Source organism: Odocoileus virginianus, chromosome 19 (assembly GCF_023699985.2).
Source record: "Odocoileus virginianus isolate 20LAN1187 ecotype Illinois chromosome 19, Ovbor_1.2, whole genome shotgun sequence".
Lineage (NCBI taxonomy): Eukaryota > Metazoa > Chordata > Mammalia > Artiodactyla > Cervidae > Odocoileus > Odocoileus virginianus.
Window position 1 is genome coordinate 6,436,567 of NC_069692.1, and position 23,576 is coordinate 6,460,142.

General features: G+C 35.5%; 1 protein-coding gene across 6 annotated transcripts in view; it reads left to right on the forward strand.

The window, feature by feature from the left end:
• Positions 1–22,636, forward strand: part of TTK (TTK protein kinase) — a 39,266-nt gene extending 16,630 nt beyond the window's left edge. For 4 of the 6 annotated variants that reach the window (XM_020899345.2, XM_020899301.2, XM_020899337.2 and 1 more), the window contains exons 12-22: positions 3,006–3,142; positions 4,482–4,608; positions 7,561–7,653; positions 12,658–12,815; positions 12,938–13,089; positions 14,329–14,453; positions 15,798–15,878; positions 19,035–19,211; positions 19,673–19,757; positions 20,287–20,384; positions 22,136–22,636. In XM_020899345.2, coding sequence (XP_020755004.2) covers positions 3,006–3,142; positions 4,482–4,608; positions 7,561–7,653; positions 12,658–12,815; positions 12,938–13,089; positions 14,329–14,453; positions 15,798–15,878; positions 19,035–19,211; positions 19,673–19,757; positions 20,287–20,384; positions 22,136–22,222 — 1,320 coding nt within the window. In that variant the 3' untranslated portion in view covers positions 22,223–22,636. The remainder of the gene's footprint in view (positions 1–3,005; positions 3,143–4,481; positions 4,609–7,560; positions 7,654–12,657; positions 12,816–12,937; positions 13,090–14,328; positions 14,454–15,797; positions 15,879–19,034; positions 19,212–19,672; positions 19,758–20,286; positions 20,385–22,135) is intronic. The other 2 variants (XM_020899355.2, XM_020899327.2) reach the window with 1 other exon arrangement.
• Positions 22,637–23,576: the final 940 nt, after the last annotated feature.

The window sequence follows — 23,576 nt, forward strand, 5'->3', positions numbered from 1 at the left end:
TTATTTGTCTTTAGAGAGATTCAGACTAAAACCACAATGAGGTTTGTGGTTTGAAATGTGCCATTTCACCCACACCAAGATGGCTGTAATTAAAAAGAGACAATAATAAGTGTTGGTGAAAATGTGGATAAATTGGAACCTGTCATACGTTGTTGCTGAGTAGCTTAACTGATACAGTCTGTTGAAAAATGGTATGGCAGTTCCTCAGAAGGTGTAGCAAACAGTTACTATATAATTCAACAATTCTATTCCTAGGTATATACTCAAGAAAATATGTATCTGCAAAAAAGCTTATATGTGAATGTTCATAGCAGCATTAATCATAATTGTTAAAAAATAGAAGTAACCCAAATAGCCATCAACTGGTGAGTGAGTAAACAAAATGTGGTATTCTGATTTTATTTCATTCTATTATTCAACAGTAAAAACTAGTGAACTTTGGGAAGGTCATGTATACACTGCTACATGTAAAATGGATAACCAACAAAGACCTGTTGTATGGCACATAGAACTCTGCTCAACATTATGTGTCATCCTGGATGGAATGGGGGTTTGGGGGAGAATGGATACATGTATGTATATGACTGAGTTCCTTTGCTGTTCACCTGAAACTACCAGAACATTGCTAATCAGCTGTACCCCAGTGCAAAATGTTTTTGGTTTTAAAAGAAAAAAATTTTTTAAAAAGTAGTGAAGTGTTGATAAATGCTACTGCATGGTAAGTAATAAAAATCTGTCACAAAAGGCCATACATTTTGTGATCTCTTTTATAAGAAATGCCTGGAATCAGCAAATCCACAGAGACAAAAAGTAGACAGATGGTTGCCAGAGTCCAGGAGGAGTAGAGATTGGGGGTAATGGCTAATACAGAGTTTCTTCTTAAAATAATGAAAATGTTCTGTAATTAAATCGTGGTGATGATTGCATACTCATGAATATATTAAGAACCACAGAATAGTACACTTAGGTGAAAAAGAAAAGACTAGGCACTTTTTTGTAAAGAATCCGCCTGCAATGCAGGAGGCCCTGGTTCAATTCCTGGGTTGGGAAGATGCCCTGGAGAAGGGATAGGCTCCCCACTCCAGGATTCTTGGGCTTCCCTGGTGGCTCAGCTGACAAAGAATCTGCCTGCAATGCGGGAGACCTGGGTTCGATCCCTGGGTTGGGAAGATCCCCTGGAGAAGGCCATATATTTTGTGATCTCCAGTATTCTGGCCTGGGGAATTCGATGGACTATATAGTCCATGGGGTCGCATAGCCGGACACGACTGAGTCACTTTCACTTTGCTTCACTTACTTTATAGCTATAAGCTCCCCCTAGCTATGTCCAGAGCATTTCTTTTCTTGTAAAAACCCAGTCTTTTGGGGGGCATGTGCTGCATGCAAGATTTTAATTCCCTGACCTGGGATCAAGCCTGTGTCCCGTGCAGTGGAAGCGTGGAGTCTTAGCCACTGGGCCACCGGGGAAGTCCCAAAATCCTACCCTTCTTAGGTGCCTACTTTTGGGATGTGCTATCCTGCAGTTGCTCGTTGCCATCACCTCTGAACATCCCCGTGACTCCCCATCATTCTCTGAAAATGTTAGGCTCTGGATCACTTCTTTCAACTTCAGCCCAACAACTGTCATCATTTTTTGTTAGCTTCTGTACCCCTATGTATCACTAGTCCTACACCTGGCCTCCAAATTCATAACTTCTTCCTCTTTCATGCCTACTTTCTTAATTTCACCTTAGCTACCCATTCCTATGTCCTCAATTCTGATCTCCAAAATCTCAAATGCAAACATCTAAATCTGTGGTCTATGAGTATAACCTTTCCACTTTCCTTACTAAATAATCTTGCTACCACAGTTTCTCAATACCATTCTGGCTACTAATCCAAATATGTGTATTTGGATTATATATATATATACACACACACATATATATACACACATATACATGTATATGTGTATATAGTATATGTGTATATACATGTGTATATACATGTATATATATATATGTATATATATAAGGAAATCTTAAATGGAAAATTGATCTGCGAAAAGAGGTATAGTGGCCAAAAACACAAAAGACTGAAAAGTAGAAAATAGTTTAGATTTATCCATTGTGGATCTCCAGAGTATAATGTGGATCCAGTGGGTTGAAATTATAGAAGCTGATTAAATCTAGATATCAGTTAATACTTACTAATAACTAAAGCTCTCCTCAAATTAAAGTAGAGGTAGTGAACAATCAGTTACTAATAGTGTTCAAGCAAAATGTGATTTGCAGAAGTTGGCAAGATTTTCTGTAAAATCTTTGTGAGGCAGATGGTCACTGTTTTATCTTTTGAACTCTGCCATTATTACATGAAAACAACCACAGACATGTAGACAAATGGTCTTTGCTATGTTCCAATAAAACTTTATTTACAAAAACAAACAACAGACCAGATTCAACCTACAGGTTGTACTTTGCCAGTCTCTGCTGTAGCGGAAGTTCATTCATCATTGCTTTGGAATTTATATGAGATAAATTCTGTAAGCTGTATGTATTTTACAAGGGAGAAGAACACTAGATAGGTATTTGCCATTTCAAATGTTGCTAAATAATTAGTACTTGATCATTTTCCCTTCGAATGTAAAGGTAGGGGATGATTCTATTTGTAAAGACTAGTTTTCTGAAGCACAGAACACTTATTAATACCTAGATTATACAAGTCCAATGCTAGTGACAGTAGCCCTAAAGAGAAAGGATAGTTAGATCCTGTTTTGTTCAACACTGCTGTGTGCCTTCCTTCTAATTGCAGTCTCTTTGAGGAAAGTATAACAAGCTTCAAAATTTAGAGTAAAAGAGCTTTAACTAAAAAGTTATTGAAAGCCTATAATACATACATCTACTTATTATAGCATGTTTTCGTATTTCATATTTTAATTTTCTTTTAGAAATTTAATATTTGTGAAATTGTTGAACAGGTGACTAATTAAAAAACCCAAAATTATGATGTTTTTTATTTTGGTCTAGCAGAAACACACCACTTTTGAGCAACCTGCCTTTTTGGTTTCCAAGCAGTCACCACCAATATCAACACCTAAATGGATTGACCCAAAATCTATTTGTAAGACACCCAGCAACAGTGCCTTGGATGATTACATGAGCTGGTAATTCCTTTTGGTTCTTAGCTTGGTACAATTTTTGCTTTGGGGCAAACAGATCTGGAGGTGAATCCTGCTCTATTACCTGAAAGACTTTCTAAATTTGTGTTGTTTTTCTTAGCATCAGTTTTTTCATCTGTAAAGGAAGGGAAGGTAGCAACAATATATTTTTCAGGATTGTTATGAAAGTCTCTGTCATTATAATCTGTACCTACTCTATATATATGCTTTTTATACCTATAGGTCTATAGGCAGTACCTTTAAATACTTTAAGTATGCAAAACTTCTTGTTAATCAAGCACTGCCACTTGTATATCTCTGTAATTGAGAGACTTTAAAGATTAGCATTCTTACAGTAAATAAGGGTGGATGCATATTATAAAGGAGGTGTTAATTAGAGTGTGAGAGAGGTTGGTGGCATAACTCACATAGTTCTGGGCTTGTTCAAGATCTGAGTGGCTGCCAGTGAGGAATGAGTGAGGAAGCTGATCAGTGCTGATTGACAGAAAACATAAGGGATGTTGAAAAGCAAATCAATGGCATTTCTAAGAAAGGAAAGAGGGGATATGGCATGTGATATCATTCAACTAGTGGCTATATTTTTAACATAGTTTTAATGTCTTAGAGGCTAACTGAAGCTCGTGTCTTTTGGTTTTCATTTTCACAATGTGATCTTAAATCCTAATTAGAACTGGCCTTGGAGTTTTATAACCGATTCTATTAAATAAGTAAGCTATTTAATACAATTTTGTTATTTATTGCCTCATTTTATTACACTTAGAATACTTTAAAGAATGACTGCTAACTAAAATAGGATATGGTTATTATGAAGTTATTTATTTTCAACAAATATTTGTAGAATTCCTTTGTGTCAAGCACTATTCTTAGTGTTGAAGATACAATAGTGAAAATAAGAGAAGCAAAGCACAAATGTGAGCTGAACAGCTTTGTGTTCAAAGGTCAGACTCTCATGTAATTGGCTTTCAGATATTTCTAGTAGGTTGTCATAGAACATTATTGTTAGAAAACACTCAAAATCTATGATAGACTGAGCTTTGTCTTGGCTAAATTTTATAAAATAACTCTTAACTGTATTTTTAAATGACATTATTTTTATTTTAACAAGGACTTCTCATCTGGGGACAAAAATTACTTTCAGAAATAATTCTCCCAAAGTGAAATTTCTGATGATGGTGAATCTAAAGTAAATATTTCAGATGTATTAGGAAAACTGACTTGGGTTCTATTTGATATAACACATTTATATTCACCACACAAAATCTGAGTCAGAATCTTGTTTTTAAAGCTTTAATGTTTTAAATTTTAAAAAATATATCTTCCCCAGTTTTAGAACTCCAGTGGTAAAGAATGACTTTCCACCTGCTTGTCAGTTGTCAACACCATATGGCCAGCTTGCATGTTTCCAGCAGCAACAGCAGCAAATACCTGTTACTCCACTTCAGAATTTGCAGGTTTGATAAGCGTTATTTATGATGGTACATGATACGGTATGAGCAAAGATTTTCTTTTTGCAGGATTTATTTGTTAAGAACAGTGTTAAAAACTTATTCAGTCTTAGTCCCATTAGGCCAGACTCTTATCTGATATTCTCATAAGGGTGCCTCATGACTGATAGGTTAGTTACTGAAGAAACTAATGAAGTATTTTTCATTAACTTGCCCAAGGTATCTAGTCTGAATAGCTAGATAAAATTTCTTTTGTAATCTAGGTTATTTTTCATTCCACTTAACTATTTAAACCAATTGTTAGTGGGCAGCTTCATTTTATCAGCTAATTAATATACAGGTATATATACTACTATATATACAAGTAATATATAAGTTTTTAAGAATATCAGAATAGCAATATGAGATGCTACTAGAATATATTTTAAAAAAACCTTTTTTTGCTGGTGAGGTGATTGCATTGCCTCAAAACTTTTTTTTGCTGGTAAGGCGATTGTATTGCCATCCTGGAAGATAATTATTTAGATACTCTCTTGACATCAATACTAAAATTAATCTTTAATAACTATCTGCTTCTCAGAAACAGGGAAGCAGCTTAATATTGGTAGAAAGTATAGGCTTTGGTGAGAGTTTGCCTGGCCTTGACTCTTGGCCTCACTACTTACCAACTATGTGACCTTTTTGCAAGTTAATTAAATTCTCTATTTCCTCATCTGTAAAATAGGGATAATAAAGCTCTCTACACCATAGGATGACTGTGAAGATTAACTTAGTTAATATATATGTAACTCTTACAACAGAAACTGGTGCTTGGTAAAGAATAAAAGTTGGTAGCAATTGTTTAAGAAAAACAGCAAAAAAAAAAAAAGTAATGAACTAAACAAATCAAGAGATTAAAAAATTAGCTGACAGAAAATAAAACAATGGTAACCAGGGGCTATAGGAAGAGGAATGGAGGTTGTCTCTAAGGGGTGTAGGGTTTCATTATGAGATGAGGAGAAGGAAGGCCTGGAGATGAATGGTGGTAATGTTGGCACAGCAATGTGAATGTACTCAATGCCACTGGATAGGACACTTAAAAATGGTTAAGATGGTACATGTTATGGTATGTAAATTTTACCACAATTTAAAAAGCAATGGAACAAGAAGTTTAGCTGACAGTAGATTATACTAAAAGATGTAATAGTGTTTTGAGGGTTGACTCAGCAGTATAATAAACTACAAAAAAGAGAAAGAAAGATAACCTGGTTTGCCCATCATGTTGATTCAAAGAAAATTCATTGAGGAGTTGCTCATGTCAGGCCTTGTTTGAGCTGAACTCTGAAAGGCAAGCCAGACGTGACCAAGTGAGGGAGGGAGGATCCTTCTAGAGGAGCCTGGTGTCAGGAGGAAACCTAAGGAGGCCAGAGTGTGACCAGAGTTCACCGAGGGGCAGGCGGATCCTCAGGGTTCTGCTGGGCTCTTTGGGTTTTGCTCCGAGGGAGTTAGGAAGCTGTGGAACAAGCTGGAGTAGGGGAGTGAAGCAGTCTTCCTTGTATTTTGAAGAAATCTACTCTGGTCATGGGTGAGGAGGGTGTACTGAGCAATTTGCAGGGTGTCCTGTTCAGTGTAGGACACTGAACTTCATACTGGTGTTGAATCAGACATAGGTCAGAGTTACTGTATTCTAAAAACAGTCAGCAGCTAGGAGGAAAGGATATTGGACTGCTTCCTTTGCTCTCAGAAATTTTTGTAGGAGAGGAAGCCCCAGAAGGAAGAGTGGGGAACGGCAGTAAAGGGCAACTCAGTGAAAAATAAGGTGTCCACATGTCAAAGCCTAACACTTTCTTACAGAAAACATACTTCATGGCCCAACAGCGTCTTTTTAACACTTTTAGGGTTAAAAAGTGAAAGAAGTTACAGTCCTTATCTTTTATATCAGCGCCTCCCTGATGGCTCAGCAGGTAAAGAATCTGCCTGCAACGCAGGAGACACAGGAGACCCGGGTTCGATCCCTGGGTTGGGAAGCTCCCCTGGAGGAGGAAATGGCAACCCATTCCAGTATTCTGCCTGAGAAATCCCATGGACAGAGGAGCCTGGTGGGCTACAGTCCAGAGGTTACAAAGGGTCGGATGTGACTGAGCACGCGCACTGGGTACCAGTTACACTACAGTAGGAGAGCACCCGAGAAAGAGTCTACCATTTGGGATCTAAAGCATGACTTAGTTGAACTGAGGTTTATTTAGACCTTGTTTCAACTTGGTTAGTCAGCTGACTGGGTGGTCTCTGTGTCCAGCTTCCTGCTCAGCTCAGAGTAAGTCCTTATGACTTACTATTCTGAGCATTTATAGGTCCACAGAGGGCTCTCATGTCAGGGAAGGGAAGGCATGCAAGTTGAATATGGTACATCAATTGAGAATTTGCTGAGGAAGATGCTCAAGTTCAAACTTAGCAATTCGTTGAATATTATCCAGCATAAAGGGGACATTGCTGAAATCTGCCTTTGTCTGATTGACTCTGGAACACTTAGCACCTTAGCATGCTGCTTCCTTTATAATGTTAGGCTAAATGAGAAAAAAGAATATGATAAAGTTGTGTGTTTATGTATGTATGTATGTAAGTTAAGAGGTTTGTGTAAGAAAGAATAGATGAGAAAGATGAAAAGTGACTGCTTGTGAATTTGTCTGTTGGACATTAAGTGGGGTTTTTTCCCCCTTAAATTTTCTGTTTATGTATGTCAAGTTGAGATAAATTAGACAAGGAGACTTTGAACTATTGCCTATATATTAATTTAATAAATTTATTTCTTTGACTAAAGTATGTAAATTGCTTCTATAAAATATTGAAATGTGACATATCTGATTGCTTAAGATTTCAGATAACTTCAAAATTGGAAATGTTTCACTGTATTAAATGCAAGTTAGTTTCTCAGGCATGTTCTATGACTGTTTGAAGCTTAATCTTATTTTAATTATTTAGATTTCAGCATCCTCTTCAACAAATGAATGCATTTCAGTTAAAGGAAAAATATATTCCATATTGAAGCAGATAGGAAGTGGAGGTTCAAGTAAGGTAAGTTTCTTAAATTTTTAAGAAATGAATAAAAATATTTTAAACTTTCTTCTGTTTGTGTACCTTTTGGGGCCTTTTTTTCTTAATTTCTAGGGGCCCATATTTCCCTTGAGCCAAAAAATCCTTATCCCTTTCTCCCATCCCCTCCCCTTAATACATGGCATATTTCTTTCAATCTCAATTCCCTGCTCTTCCCCTCCAGTGGCCTATGAGTCCGCATTTCTTCTCTAAGTAACAGTAACATTGACTGGGGGATGGCAAACGACAGCTTTGTGACTTCCCCAAAGAATCTTTCTGAAAGTGAGGCCGATGGTGATTAAGTAGTTAGTGTGCTAAGTATGATTGAGCAAGGTTTCTGATTAATGGGTCTTGTTTTGAGTTTTTCTTTTCAAAAAAGCAGAGTTTAGCAGCAAATGATTCTCTAGAATTGGAGTAGATCATTTCTGAAATTTCTCTGAGTTCTAAATCCATCCAGTTCTAGTTCTCTGGATAGAAGGCATCTCAAAAGAGCTTCCAACTTCAGTACTTCTCATTCTGTTCTCTTCAATCCACTTAAAACAGATTTTTGTTTTTATCTTCTTTGCTTTTCAAAACAATTGTTATCAAAATCACTAGGACTTCCCTGAGAGTCCAGTGGTTAAGAGTGCATGTTTCATTTGACAGAAAACAACAAAATTCTGTAAATCCTTCAATTAAAAAATAAATTTTAAAAAGACAAAGAGTGTACGCTTCTACTTTGGGAGGCTTGGTTTTGATCATTGGTTGGGGAACTAAGATGCCACACAGTGTGGCAAAAAAAAAAAAAAAAAAAAAATCACTAATGACCTAATATTTTTACCAAAAATAATTCTTGCCTTTGATTCTGGGCTACACAGCAGATGGGACAGTTGATCATTCTTTGCTTGCCGAAGCTCTCTTTCCTTCGTGGCCTCTCAGTGTTTTTCTCCAGTGGCCGTTCTGTTTTCCTCATAGTGCTAACCTCAGCGGGGCAAGGCCCGTGAGCTCAGTTTTGACCTCTTTTCTTCTGTCTCTAGACTCACTCACTCCCTTGGTGCTCTCATCCAGTCTCATGGTTTTACACACCATGTATATGCTGACAGTTCCCAAATTTATATTTCCAGCTCAAACTTCTCCCTTGAATTTCAGCCTTGTGTATCCAGTTTGACTGCTCAGCATTTCTTCTTGGGTGTCTCTAGATATTTAAAACTTAATATGCCCCAAGCATAACTCTTGTTTCATAGTCTCCCATTTCAGTAAATGGCAGCTTCTTTCTTCCAATCACTGGGCCAAACACCCTGGGTCATCACTGACTCCGCTTATATTCACACATTCATCCAGCTAATCAACAGGTTCCACCTCAAAGTCCGTCCAGAATCTGACTCTTCTTCATCACCTCCACTGTTGTCTCTTTGGCCAAAGTAGCTTCATCTTTTCACCTGAATTTTTAAAATCGCCTCCTAACTTGTCTCACGGACTCTTGCTCTCCTTGTCTACTTTAGCATAAGGGTAGTTTCCTCCAGATACCCTCTCATCTTTGCTCAGGTATCTTCTAGATCAGGCCTTCCTTGGCTACATTCTAAAACCATCACTCTTGCCTTTCAGTCCCCAGCACACTATATTCTCTCCTGCTGTATTTTTCTCCTTAGCTCATCTAATATGCTCTGTAAGTTACTTACTTGGTTTTGTTTTTTGTGTTCCCTTCCACTTGAGTGTGAGTTCCATCAAAGTAGGGATGTTTGCTCCACTATCTAGAATGGTGCCTGGAACAGAACAGTGACTGAGTTGTTTGTTAAATGAATAAGCTGACCCTCCTCAGCTCTTACGCTGCTTTAAGTTGTTATGGATGATATATGCAATAAACCATATTGGGTTCATTTTAATCTTAACAGTGTTTTAAACATTATTTTCCTTGGAAGATAATGATGATGTAAGTTTACTTAAGTCAAGGGCCAAACGATAAAGTTATGACCAGCCTGTATTTTCTTAGTGCAATTAAATTATTTAATTATTATGATGGCCTTGCCAAATTCAGCATGCCTCAGGGAAAAGGGTAACATGCTTTATGAACCTAACATTGTTCATGCTCTGTCTGCTGGAGTTTAGACAGTGACCAACTTAGACAGTATTAAGAATTTTAGAAGATTCATGGGGCTAGTAGAAATGGTTAAAGACATTGACCTTTCTAGTTCTTTCATTAACTTTGCATGAAACTGAAAAATTATAATTCTGACACTGTCTCTAACTGGAAGTAAATATTCCCTAATCCTTTTTGTCAGTTATTGCCAGAGCAGGGACATTAGGGGAGGAGAAGCACATACATGGAAAAAGCTGATTTAGAAGTTGCACTTGCTCAAAAATTTTGAGATCTTTGTTTTAATATCCTGCAGATCTTTTTTCTGGTATACCTGACAATGGTAATATGTTTTGAAATGTCCACTTTATTCTGTCCTAATTGCCTCTAATAATGGTAGCTAATGTTTGCTACACACAAACATGTCATCTCAGCATCCTTCCAGCCCTGTGCAGAAGGTGCTCCTAACATTCTAATTGTATTGAAACAGAATAGTAGATACACTAAATTCTCTGAGAGGTGTAAGGTTGTTTGGTGTTGTTTAGTTGCTAAGTTGTGTCTGACTCTTTTGGACCTCATGGACTTTAGCCCCATAGGCTCCTCTATCCATGGGATTTCCCAGGCCAGAATACTGGAGTGGGTTGCCATTTCCTTCTTCAGGGGCTCTTCCCAGCTCAGGGATGGAACCTACTTTTCCTGCATTAGCAGGCGGATTCTTTACAACTGAGCCACCAGGGAAGCCCATAAGGCTGTTTACCTCATGCCAAATAGCTTTGTGCTGTTTTAAAATTGCTTTTCTTTCCTTCCTTGCTGTTGTCTGCTGCCTCTTTCCCTATCACTGTTTTATGTTCCTCCCCCTCTAATTTGCTATCTGTGCAAGTAAACCAACAATACTTTGTTAGAGTTTTGTTTTTAAAGTACAGATTATTGGCTGTAGCCGACAACTTGATAGACTCTGCTTTCAGTGCAGTTTCAATACATAAATCTCATTTACTCTTGGGCACTTTTCTTATTTCTTGCCACTATTTGCTGGATCAGTCCAGTTCAGTTCAGTCGCTCAGTTGTGTCCAACTCTTTGCAACCCCATGGACTGCAGCACACCAGGCCTCCATGTCCATCACCAACACCCAGAGTTTACTCAAGCTCATGTCCATTGAGTCGGTGATGCCATCCAACCATCTCATCCTCCATCATCCCCTTCTCCTCCTGCCTTCAATCTTTCCCAGCATCAGGGTCTTTTCCAGTGAGTCAGTTCTTTGCATGAGGTGGCCAAAGTATTGGAGTTTCAGCTTCAGCATCAGTCTTTCCAAGGAACACCCAGGATTGATCTCCTTTAGGATGGACTGGTTGGATCTCCTTGCAGTCCAAGGGACTCTAAAGAGTTCTCCAACACCACAGTTCAAAAGCATCAATTCTTTGGCACTCAGCTTTCTTTATAGTTCAATTCTCACATCTATACATGACCACTGGAAAAACCATAGCTTTGACTAGACGGACCTTTGTTGGCAAAGTAATGTCTCTGCTTTTTAATATGCTGTCTAGGTTGGTCATAACTTTTCTTCCAAGCGAGCATCTTTTAATTTCATGGCTGTGGTCACCATCTGCAGTGATTTTGAAGCCCCCCAAAATAGTCTGTCACTGTTTCCACTGTTTCCCTATTTGCCATGAAGTGATGGGACCATATGGCATGAGCTTAGTTTTCTGAATGTTGAGTTTTAAGCCAATTTTTTCACTCTCCTCTTTCACTTTCATCAAGAGGCTCTTTAGTTCTTCTTCGCTTTCTGCCATTAGGGTGGTGTCATATGCACATCGGGAGACGGAAATGGCAACCCACTCCAGTATTCTTGCCTACAAAATCCCATGGACAGAGGAGCCTGGTGGGCTGCTGTCCATGGGGTCACACAGAGTCGGACACGGCTGAAGCGACTTAGCAGCAGCAGCAGCATCTGCGTATCTGAGGTTATTGATATTTCTCCCGGCAATCTTGATTCCAGCTTGTGCTTCATCCATCCAATCATTTCTCATGATGTACTCTGCATATAAGTTAAATAAGCAGGGTGACAATATACAGCCTTGAAGTACTCCTTTCCTGATTAGGAACCAATCTTTTGTTCCATGTCCAGTTCTAACTTGCGGATAGTCAAGATTAAATGGCTTTTGAATAAATGATGTTTTCTTTAATGTTAAAAGAGATGTTAATATTTATTGCTTACACTGGTATTCTGTATCTGAATTTATACATTTTAGAAGCCCCATCCCAGTTGCACATTGCTGAAAGTTAGACACATTACCAGTGTTTTTCCAAATGTATTAATATTGTCTGCCTTATCAGCATTGATTAGAAATCGACTGTCACTGTAGCCAGAGCGGTTTGGCCTGCACCTCACCATGCTTATAGCAGCATCTTGTTCTTGTCAACTTGATTTTGAAAATTGAAACTCAGTCTACTTTTCATAACCAAATACACTGATAGCTTACAATTAGCACTTATTTTTAAATATTGTCTACCACATGGATGAAATTGTCAACTCCAGTCATAGTGGAATCAATACCATCTGTGAAATGAATTACTTTTTATTCCCTTATTCAGCCCTTAGTGTTCCTTGGCATTTTTAAATGTCTTTTTCTTCAGATTATTTCCCTGGTTATGACATCTAACAGTGTTATGAATGTTTATGAAATTTAAATTACCTTATATGTTGATAGATATTTTATTAGATTTATGCATTGGAGTAATTGAATACCCATTGTCATAGGTAGTTGAGAATGTACTGTTATGCTCCTAACATGTTTTTCCCCTTTTATACTCAAAATAAGGCCAAATATTTTAAATTATTCACATCAATAATCCTTAAGTGTCTATCTAATGTAGAAGTATTGTGACAATATATAAATAGTGTATTCTAAACTTTTTCCTTTGTTTTGCTGTATAGGTATTTCAGGTGTTGAATGAAAAGAAACAAATACATGCTATAAAGTATGTGAACTTAGAAGAAGCAGATAGCCAAACAGTTGATAGTTACCGGAATGAAATTGCTTATCTGAATAAACTACAACAACATAGTGATAAGATCATCCGACTTTATGATTAGTAAGAATTTTTCAGTTTAAAAGAAAACTTTTTTTTTGCTTTAATTCTTATGATAAACACTTAAATCTTGGTAGTATAACCTAACCATTTATTGTTTTGTTTTCATTTATTTTTAATGGCAGTGAAATCACAGATCAGTACATCTACATGGTAATGGAGTGCGGAAATATTGATCTGAATACTTGGCTTAAAAAGAAAAAATCCATCAGTCCATGGGAACGGAAGAGTTACTGGAAAAATATGTTGGAGGCAGTTTACACAATTCATCAACACGGTATTTTAAAATCTCTTCACAAAAAGAAAAAAAAATTAAAATAAAATAAAATCTCTTTACATATAATGTTAAAATATTCATTAGCAGTGCCAGCTTAGAGAAACACACTTATAATTTTAACGTATTGGTTATTGGCAGCTTTAGGCTAAATAAACTAAATATTTGGCAGTTTAATAAAGATGAAGAGACAAAACCATTTCTTTAAAATACTGTTAACAAAAGAATACAGGGCATGAACTCAAATCCCCACATTCATGAAGCACCCATAACACAAAATGTTTCATTATCAGTAATAACATAGTCCATAGTCCTGGGTCTCCAAATATTTGAATTACAGCTGATCTGAGACTAAGGTTCAGGAATCCTAAAAATCTTAAATGTTTATTTTACTCATTCTAGTTGTTTTGTATTGTGCACCTTGTGTGAGAGTTTTTTTTTTTTTTTTTTTAACTACTAGCTCTATATTCTGGGTTGGCTTTTTACTTGGACTTGGTTCTTTTTTGTTTTGCTTTTTTAAAAATTTAAAACTCTTTAATTCTATCTTGGCCTTATATACTGTACAGAGCAGTTGTCTCTTGTTTTTGCATCCCAGCCTCTACCCGCGACCCCTAATCCATTTCTCCTTCCTCTTAGAATCCTGAATTTCCTTCCAACTTTTCAACAGTTTAGACTTGGTTCTTTTTAGTGCTTCCTTGCCTTTTCCTTGTTTTAAATAATTGATAATGTAGGTAATTGTAAATTATCTCCTTATGTTTCTCTTCCTATAAGTTAGAAGGTAATTCACCAGTGATCAAGATCAGGCTTAGGGGTGGGTATGTGAGGGGCATTAGAGTCCTACCACATGGCAGTGTAGCTTACAGTGCTGTCTTGTGGTCAGAGAGGCACAGTGGTTAAGAGCATAAACTCTGAGGTCAGACTTCCTGGTTCTACTCATGACCCTGTTCCTTAGGCTGTGTAGCCTTGAACAGATTGCTTAAACTCTGCCTTAGCTTCTGCAACTAAAAATGGGGATGATAATAGTACTTGCCTCAGCATTGGTATGAAGGTTGAATGGTTCAATACAAGCTGCAAACTTAAAATAGTGCCTAGCGTGTAGCAATTTGCTGTATGTTCACAGAGTATATTAAAAATGAATATTTAATTTGACTAAAGGAACCAACTCATGAGTAGACTGTGCAATTTCTTTGTACTTAGAATGCTTGACATTGTCTGATGTTATACTGGATTTTTATTTTGAAGGTATTGTTCACAGTGATCTGAAACCTGCTAACTTTCTGATAGTTGATGGAATGCTAAAGCTAATTGATTTTGGAATTGCAAACCAAATGCAACCAGATACAACAAGTATTGTTAAAGACTCCCAGGTAATGAATGGCTGGTTACTACACAGTAGAGTTCAATTCCTTTTCATCTTTGAAGTATTTGTTAATGAGGATTTTATTTTTCCCTACTTCATTTTTCAAAGGATTTGAAACCTTTTTTATAAGAATAGATATTATAACCATAAAAAAATAAATCAGTCACACAATTAATACAATTTAGTATAGAAAGTCAAGACCCAGTAGACATGTATCCAGCAATTTTGAATGATTTTCATATAGCTGAGGTAGAGAAGCAGTAATACCTGCCTTGAAATCATTTTGGTTGTTATCTAAAAGTCACCTAAAACTTTGTCTCAGTTTCCTGGTAGCAGCCAAAGAGAATTGCAGTTTTACGTTTTTCATTGTCTTTTAAGAGATAAGATTATTTCATTCTTCCAGAGAAGTAAAGCTTTCCCTATCATTTATATTTGAAAAAAATTCTTAAGTGAGCCTTCATATTGGAAACAACATAACAAATATTGTACTCAACCACATTTTTATAATAAGATATGCAACAGCAATCTTAATAAACTTGTTTCCATAAAAACCAAGGTGATGACAATCAAAGAATGACTAAAAATAATCCTGCTTAGAGCCAGGACAGTGTGCTCCATGTATGCAGATCTCTGATGTGGATCTACCTTAATCCTAGGAATAAAACTGGATTTTTTTTTTTTTTTTTAAGGAGTAGCTGGGCAGCAGGCCCTTCAAACAGTTCTGTTTGACAATCTCTTCTTTTTATATAAAAAATACAGCTGAACATTTAGTTGTAAGTCAGTTTGACGATAACTTCTATGGCAAGGCTCTAAAGTATAGGCATTCTGCAGAATCATTTTAGAATAAAACAAATGCAGTGTAAGGTTGGCATAATCCTGCTGCAGAAACTCTTGCATGATGTAGACACCCATCCTGTCTCTATTTGGACATGGGTCCGGGAAACACTTAGAGACAAACTAGATTTTTCGTTAATTGGTTATTTTATATTGAAAAGTGTTCTGGGTCTATTCCAGCACAGAAATGAGTGACTGATCAATTCCTTCAAATTTTATGGCCATTAATAAATTTCATCCTGTGAAATGTTATGGTCCCTGCCCACCATAATCATAGAAATTGCACAGCATTCTGAAAGGAGGCAATTATTTGATTATGAATCTAATTTATTTTGCTGGAAATGTGAAGAAATTTGTTTTAATGTTTTTGTCAGTTATTTGAGTTTCACAAATATATTGTTGAAATCTGTAATTATTCAAGTTGTCAAGAATTTGGCATTCATGTTTTTAAAAATCTCAAGCAGACTGAATGAAGTATTTTCACTGATTTCTGTGTTTTCTGTGATTTGGCAAGTAGGTTGGGACAGTTAATTATATGCCACCAGAAGCAATCAAAGATATGTCTACTTCAAGAGAAAATGGGAAGTCCAAATCAAAGGTACTTTAAGATTATTTATATCCCATTTATTTGGCACAAACAGGAAATGGGCTAGTCTCTGACGAAATTAACAGATAACTGAAAATTCATTTCTTTAAGTTCTAAAATTAGGCGATTATAGAGACCTTGCCTTATTAAGCAGACTGTCCTGGGATTCAATTTTACCCTTCTTTATTGATTTGAGATTGCTCTTTTAATATTGTGCTTTTAATGTGGTAGTGCCTTACAGTGTGCTCCTATAAGAAATGCACATTGGATATGTTTTTAGTTTTAAAAATAAGACTAAATTAACTCTGATATGGACATCTTAATTAACACTGAACTGATAACCTTAGAAGTCTTTTTTGTTTGTTTTCTCTCTGACGCTTAATGTTTTATTTCTTACCGTTTCTTCATTTGTAAATTTTACATTTCTAAGTACAACTCTAGCAGGTAATTTTTTCCAGGCACTTTCCCACTTCCCTTATTTCACTGCCTCTCTGAGCCCTCATGTCAGCCTCACTGGTGCCCTTTGCTGAGTCAGCTCTGCCTGCCGTGATGCCTCTGGCTCCAGACGCATCCTTCTTCCTCCACAGCCGGGCAGCCTAATGGACACCAGCATACATCGCTGTGTGGTCCCTGTGTTCAAGGCACACATCTGCCTCATTATCAGCTGTCTTTGTGACTTGACTATGTCTATCAGTTTCTTTGTCTATCAGTTAGGCTTATGAATAGTACCTATTTTAAAAGTAATTGAGGGTTAAATGAGAAAGAATATAAAGCATTTAGTACATTGTTCAGCTGAAAACAGTTGCTTAATAAATATGCTTTCACTTGCTAAATTATATTTTCCTCCCTAGAAAATTGTGACTTTTAAATATCTTTTCAAATAACTGACATATAATTATGCCTAACAGTTTCTCTTATAAAACTTCTTCTTAAATCTCTTTAGTTTCCCCTTTTCTTTTAACACTTAGATTTTTCTGCTGTTTTTTCTTGATTAAACTTGCCATGGTTTTGTTAATTTTCAAGAGTCAGGTCTTGGGTAGAGGTGGGAGGGAAGCCCTAGAAGGAGAGAGCATGTATGTGTAGTTATAGCCGATTCACATTGTTGTACAGCAAAACCTAACACAGTATTGTAAAGTAATTATCTTCCAATTAAATATAAATTAAAAAAATAAAGAACCAGGTCTAGATTTCACTTACTATATTTTCATTTGCTCTCTAATTAATTTCTGCTCTTATCTTTGTCATTTGTATTCCCTTTAGGTTTTTTCCCCTTGCTTCCACAGTTAAATAATTGCTATTTTAATTTTAGTAGCCTTCCGTATAAAATTGTACTCAAGTAAAACTTTGAGTTTTACTGTTGCTGCTACTTATAAGTTTTACTATAGTGTTTCTTATTTTCACTTAATTCACTTAATTTCCAAAATTCCTGATTTCAGTTTTAAATTTTTATTTTTTTTCTTTAAAATAAAATTGGGTTTGAGCTGCATGTAATGCTCAGATCTTTTTCAGTTGTCAACTCAGTATTTTAATATGTAATGTTGGGAAATATCAATTCCATTGCATCACCTGCTCTGCAGTGGCCTTAGGGATTCTGCACAGAAGATAATTTTATCCCAACATGTAAGCTCATCGTTGGTGTAAGAGCTCAAGGCCCCTCCCAGACTAGCTCTGTTCAGGAACTGCTTTCCAGTGAGCAGCTAATGGCCACTTGGGGCTTCTGTTCTGAGGTCTGTCAGGCACACTGATTACTTCTCTCTGCGTCAAATGCCTCTACCATGCAGGACTTGTGGCTGTTGGTGGTTTGTCTCCATTCACATTCAGGTTTTACTGTAAATATTTTCCTTATGTTTATGTTTGCTACCAGGCAGCTATGTCTAACTTATCTGGGGATTTAGAGAGTTTGAAAAACTATGCTGCCATAACACTGCCATTTTCCCAGAATCTGAAATTCTTTTTAATCTATGATTTAGGTTTAGAAATGGACTTAAATTTTCAAGTGATTAAATTGGAGGAAAAGGTTATTTTTTATTATTATTATTCATTTGCCGTTTTCTTTGTGTTCAGATAATGGGATCTATTTTCTCTCTCATGTTCTGAAGGGCATGTTAAAATCTGCCCCCACTTCAAAGAATTTAATATAGTTGCTTAATATAGTTCTATTAAATGTGATTTCAGTGCATAAAAATTCATAACATGTCTTAGTTGATTATACCTTTTATCACAATGAAATGACTTTCTTCTGTTAGGAGCATTTTGCTGTGTTCTCTTTTTCTAATATTAGTATTATTGTCTCTTCTTTCCCTTTTTTGCATTTGGTTATATGTGTCCATTTTTTCCCCCCTCTAGCTTTCTGTGTCATTTGGTTTAGATTAATCCTTTGTATAGAACATATGGTTACTTTTATTATACTGTATATTGAGTATGTATCTTTTAAAAGAGGAGTTTAACCATTCTTATTGACTATACTCACTGCTGTGCTTGGTCTTAATCATGTTTTTTTAAAGTCAAAAGTAGAATTATGTTGTAATATTTTATTACTTCTAATGAGGTTATTTAATGCAAAGAACATTTAATAATAAATAATATTTACTGAGAACCAGAAACTATTCTCTATGTTTACCCATATCTCATAGTTATTTAATGTCCATGACAGTGTCCTTTTATTATTTCTGTTTTGGAAGTTAGGAAACAGATAAGGAGAACTACCAGCTAGTACTAAGGCAGGGACTCAAGCCCAGCCCAGTCTGGCTCTATAGTTTATGTTCTTAGTTTTAGGTTAGCTCAGCTTAACCTTTTTTTAAATCTATATGTATTTACATATTATGAATTTATTTTAAAAATGTGTTTTAATCCAGTAATTTTCATACTTGCAGTTATGATTTTTAGCTTTGTGTTTTTCAGACCAACAAGAATATAATATTTTGTTTCAGTCGATCTATTTTAATTATGAGTTTGTTGAAAGATTTAGAATGGAGCTCATTTCTTTTGATAAAATAGCCAGATGTAATAAAAACTAGAAAAGGATGTTTTGTAATGAACATTATTTAATACTTGAGACACGTAATGAGGTTTAATTAAGATTTTAAATATGAGGGTGAATGTGTGTGTGTATATATTTTAATTTTATAGTAAAATAACAGTAACTTCTTTTTTTTTTTTTAAACTTAGATAAGCCCAAAAAGTGATGTTTGGTCCTTAGGTTGCATTTTGTACTATATGACTTACGGGAAAACACCATTTCAGCATATAATTAATCAGATTTCTAAATTACATGCCATAATTGACCCTAATCATGAAATTGAATTTCCTGATATTCCAGAGAAAGATCTTCAAGATGTATTAAAGGTAACATTAATAGTATATAAATATAGAAGAATTATATTTCATGTAGTACTTAACTGTTTACTTAAAGAAATAGCTGAGGGAATTCTCTAGTGGTCTAGTGGTTAAGACTCAGCAGTTTCACTGCTGTGGCCTGGCTTCAATCAATGGCCAGGGAACTAAGATCCTGCAAGCCGCATGGCATGGCCAGAAAATGAAAGAAAGAGAAATAGTTGAAATGATTAGAATTATATATTTGGAGTGGATGAAGCTTGTCTATTGAAAGTTCATTTTGAAGGGTTTTAAAACATATGAATACTTGGAGATTTTGAAGAAATGATGTGTAAAATCATCTTGTCATTTCTGAGTAGGCACTCTAGAAACAGCTTCTATAATATGATGCAATCTGGAAAAATACTTTATCAATATTGCATAAGGAAACTTGCTTTGCTTTTGTTTTAAAAACTTAACCTTTATGTTTATAGCGTTGTTTAATAAGGGATCCTAAACAGAGAATATCCATTCCTGAGCTTCTGGCACATCCGTATGTTCAGCTTCAAACTCATCCAGGTACTTCTTTAAAAATAAACTTATTACCCGATTGGTAATATCAACAACCTTCTGACTACTCTTTTCCTGCATGCCTCCTTCCTTAAGGAAGTTCCTTAATGCTAAATACTAAAATAAATGAGATTGACTTCCTTTACTTGCCAGCATTCATTTTTACTTACCCTAGGAAAGGGACTATGATCAGTGATAAATTATAAGAATGTAGTTATTGTGCTTTTAAGCAGAATACACATTTATATATGAACTTCTATTTTTCTTACTTGATACCAGTGTGCTATTAATTCTGTATATTATTTTACACCTGGGCTTCATAGGTGGCTCAGTGGTAAAGAATCTGCCTGCCAAGCAGGAGATGTGGGTTCAACCCCTAGGTTGGAAAAATCCTCTGGAGGAAGAAATGGCAACCCACTCCAGTATTCTGGTGTGGGAGATCCCATGAAAGAGGAGCCTGGCGGCCTAGAGTCAATGAGGTCAGACATGAGTCAGACACAACTTAGTAACTAAATAAGAAAACCAAATTATTTTATAGGTAACCAGACGGCTAAGGGAACTGCTGAAGAAATGAAATATGTTCTGGGCCAACTTGTTGGCCTGAATTCTCCTAATTCCATTTTGAAAGCTGCTAAAGTGAGTATGTCTATGCTCTGTCTACACTAATTTTAATTGTTTTATATAGTTTAGTGAGTTAGGCACTTAAACAGGTAAACCAAAAGAAAATTGGCCCAGTCATTAGATCAGCTATGAAGTGTGTTTCTGTATTTAGATACTTAATATGTGTTTTTTAACAAATACAGATTTATTTGATTTACACTCTTATTGGCCAGACAAGACAGCACAATTGAAAATGGATTGTCATGGGGAAGGAGGTGGGAGGGGGGATCGTGATGGGGAACACATGTAAATCCATGGCTGATTCATGTCAATGTATGGCAGAAACCACTACAATATTGTAAAGTAATTAGCCTCCAACTAATAAAAATAAATGAAAAAAAAAAAAAAAAAATGGATTGTCATATAAGGTGCATTGAAAAGATTGCTGTCAAGTAGGTCTCAACCAGAATAAATTTAGTAAAGAATCTTTTAAATCAACCCCATTTTTAACACAGCTTTTGAATTTATTTCTTATAGCCAGTTTTATTTTTAAACCATCTTAGACAAATCACAGTATTTGTCACATATAATGACTTCTGTGTAACTGTATATGACAGTCAGTACTTTTCTCAAACTTGTTAGTCTCCCAGTGGCTGTTTATACCATAATTTTTTAGATCTCACTGACATTAAACACCTAATCATTTTTAGAACACTATACTTAATTGACTTTATTTACTAATTTTAGATTTCAGTTATAACATTATTGTAAAATTACAGTAACTTAAACTAAAAAACACTCTTAGCTCTCTGGATAGGGATAACACCAATCTAAGATGTTTAGAACTTGAATACATTTCTCGAAGAATTTACTACATATTTACCATTATATTTGCATTTATATAAGGCAAATTTTTTTCTTAAATTTTCTCTAGTGCTGACAGCTAAATCAATGTCTTTGGGAATTGAAATTGGACCAAAATTTGTTATGTAATTTTTCTCTGTATTTCATTTCTCTGATTCTACCAGTGTATTGTTTAAAGCCTTTTATGAATAAAATAAGGTGGATTACCTTTATCGCTAAGGTTATATGTTCCTTGATGGCAAAGATATCTTCTGTCTTCATAAATTAGATGTTGGCTTAGCCTTAAATCTTTTACCAAATATGTAGATTTTAGTATATTAATTAGATTTACTTATATAGCGGTTGTATTTTTTAATGTCTTCCATTCTTTAGTTTAAATATCAACTGAAAGTATATTTCCTGTTGATTTTATTTTACAGTATAGGACTTTATCTAAGACTGGCTTTATTTGAGAAAAAATAAGGTATCTTGTAATAACATAATGAAAAAGAATATATAGAGGAACAGACAAATACAAATATATCTGAATCACTTTGCTATATGCCAGAAACTAACACAATATTATACATCAACTTTATATACTTCAGTTAAAAAGTTTTGCTATGTAATACTATACATCAGCTATAAAAGAAAAAGTAAGGGAGATTAAGGCGACCTTGAGGATGCATCCATACACTTAAAAATAACTGTGTTACATTTTTCTTCCAGAAAGATTGAGCTGATCTCATGATAGCTGATTCTTAGGCCAAGCTAGGTGTTTAAAACCTTTAATTATCTCCAATCATGTATAAAATAATTTATAATTATAAGAACAATAGAGAAATGTCTTACGTATTAGAAGATGTGAAGTTAATTAAACCTTTGTAATCTGATATACATTGAATTTTAAATATTACAAATCAGATGTGTGTTTTTAATTTCAGACTTTATATGAGCAATACAGTGGTGGTGAAAGTCATGATTCCTCTTCATCAGCCAAGACTTTGGCAAAAAAATGGGAAAGAAAATGATTTGCGGCTACTCGTGAACTGTCAGGCATCACCTGTAAAACATCGGGACTGTTAAACTCTTGGTTCTCTGTGGAAATCTCTTGAAGACAGCTTCACTCTGAAATGTTACTGACAGAAAAATTCAGTGGATTATCCTCAAAAGAAAACTGTAAAAACCCACTAATGGCACTGTATGTATTAAATTGTAGAACTGTTTTCCTTTTTATGCTTCCCTATAAATCTAATCTATTTGGTATCATTTTCACACTTGGGATAATAGATGGAAAATGGAAATATATTCTGAAGAACTATGTAAATAGGCTTTGTATAGTATAAAATGACACTAAATTCTCAAAGTTATAGAATTGTTTTCTTTAAGCAAATATATTGTTGGTGAGGCAACAGATTTCTTAATAAAAATGGATTAAGGGAAAACATGAGAGTAGACCTTAGTAATTAACTTTGGGGGAAAAAATTCCAAAGGTTTCAAATTGTAAAAAAGATTTCCAGTTGTTTTATGGCACTGGTAATACCGCATCATTTTAGAGCTGTACTTGGCTTTTTAGATTTTCTTTGATTCTTCATAATATCTTTGTTTTGGGTGTTCAGAGTGTCATGCTGGATTCCTAGACATAAGCAATGTAGAGCATGACCTCATTGTATGACTTGCTTAATGATGAGCAATTACAAATGTGGTCCCAGAATTTCTGAGTCTAAATCTAACAGGTTACTTAAAGATATTATCATATAGTATTCTTTTCCCCAATATTTTCTTTATATTTTGATAGACTTTTTTTTTTATTAAGACTTTATTTTTAAAATAGTTTTGGATTCACAGCAAAATTGAGGGGAAGGTGCAGAGATTTCCCATTTAACCCCTGACCCCACACATGCATGGCCTGCCTCCCTATCAACATCCACCACCAGAGTGTTGCTGTTGTTACATTTAATGAGCCTACATTGACACACTAGTAATCACCCAAAGTCCATAGTATATATTACAGTTCACTCTCAGTGCTGCACATTCTAGGGATTCAGATAAGTGTATAAAAACATCCATCATTATGCTCTTTTAAGAGTGTTTTCACTGCCTGAAAAATTCTCTGCGCTCCACCTGTTTATCCCTCTCCTACTTCTAACCCCTGGCAACCACTGATCTTTTCACTGCCTCTATCATTTTGCCCTTTCTAGAATACTCCCATATAGTTGGGATTATACAGTGTTTAGGCTTTCAGATTAGCTTCTTTCACTTAGCAATATGCATTTAACCTAGTAACATCCACCTTCCTGTCTTTTCATGGCTTGAGAGCTCATTTCTTTTTAGTGCCTAATAGTATTCCATTGTCTGGATGTACCACGGTTTATCCATTCATGT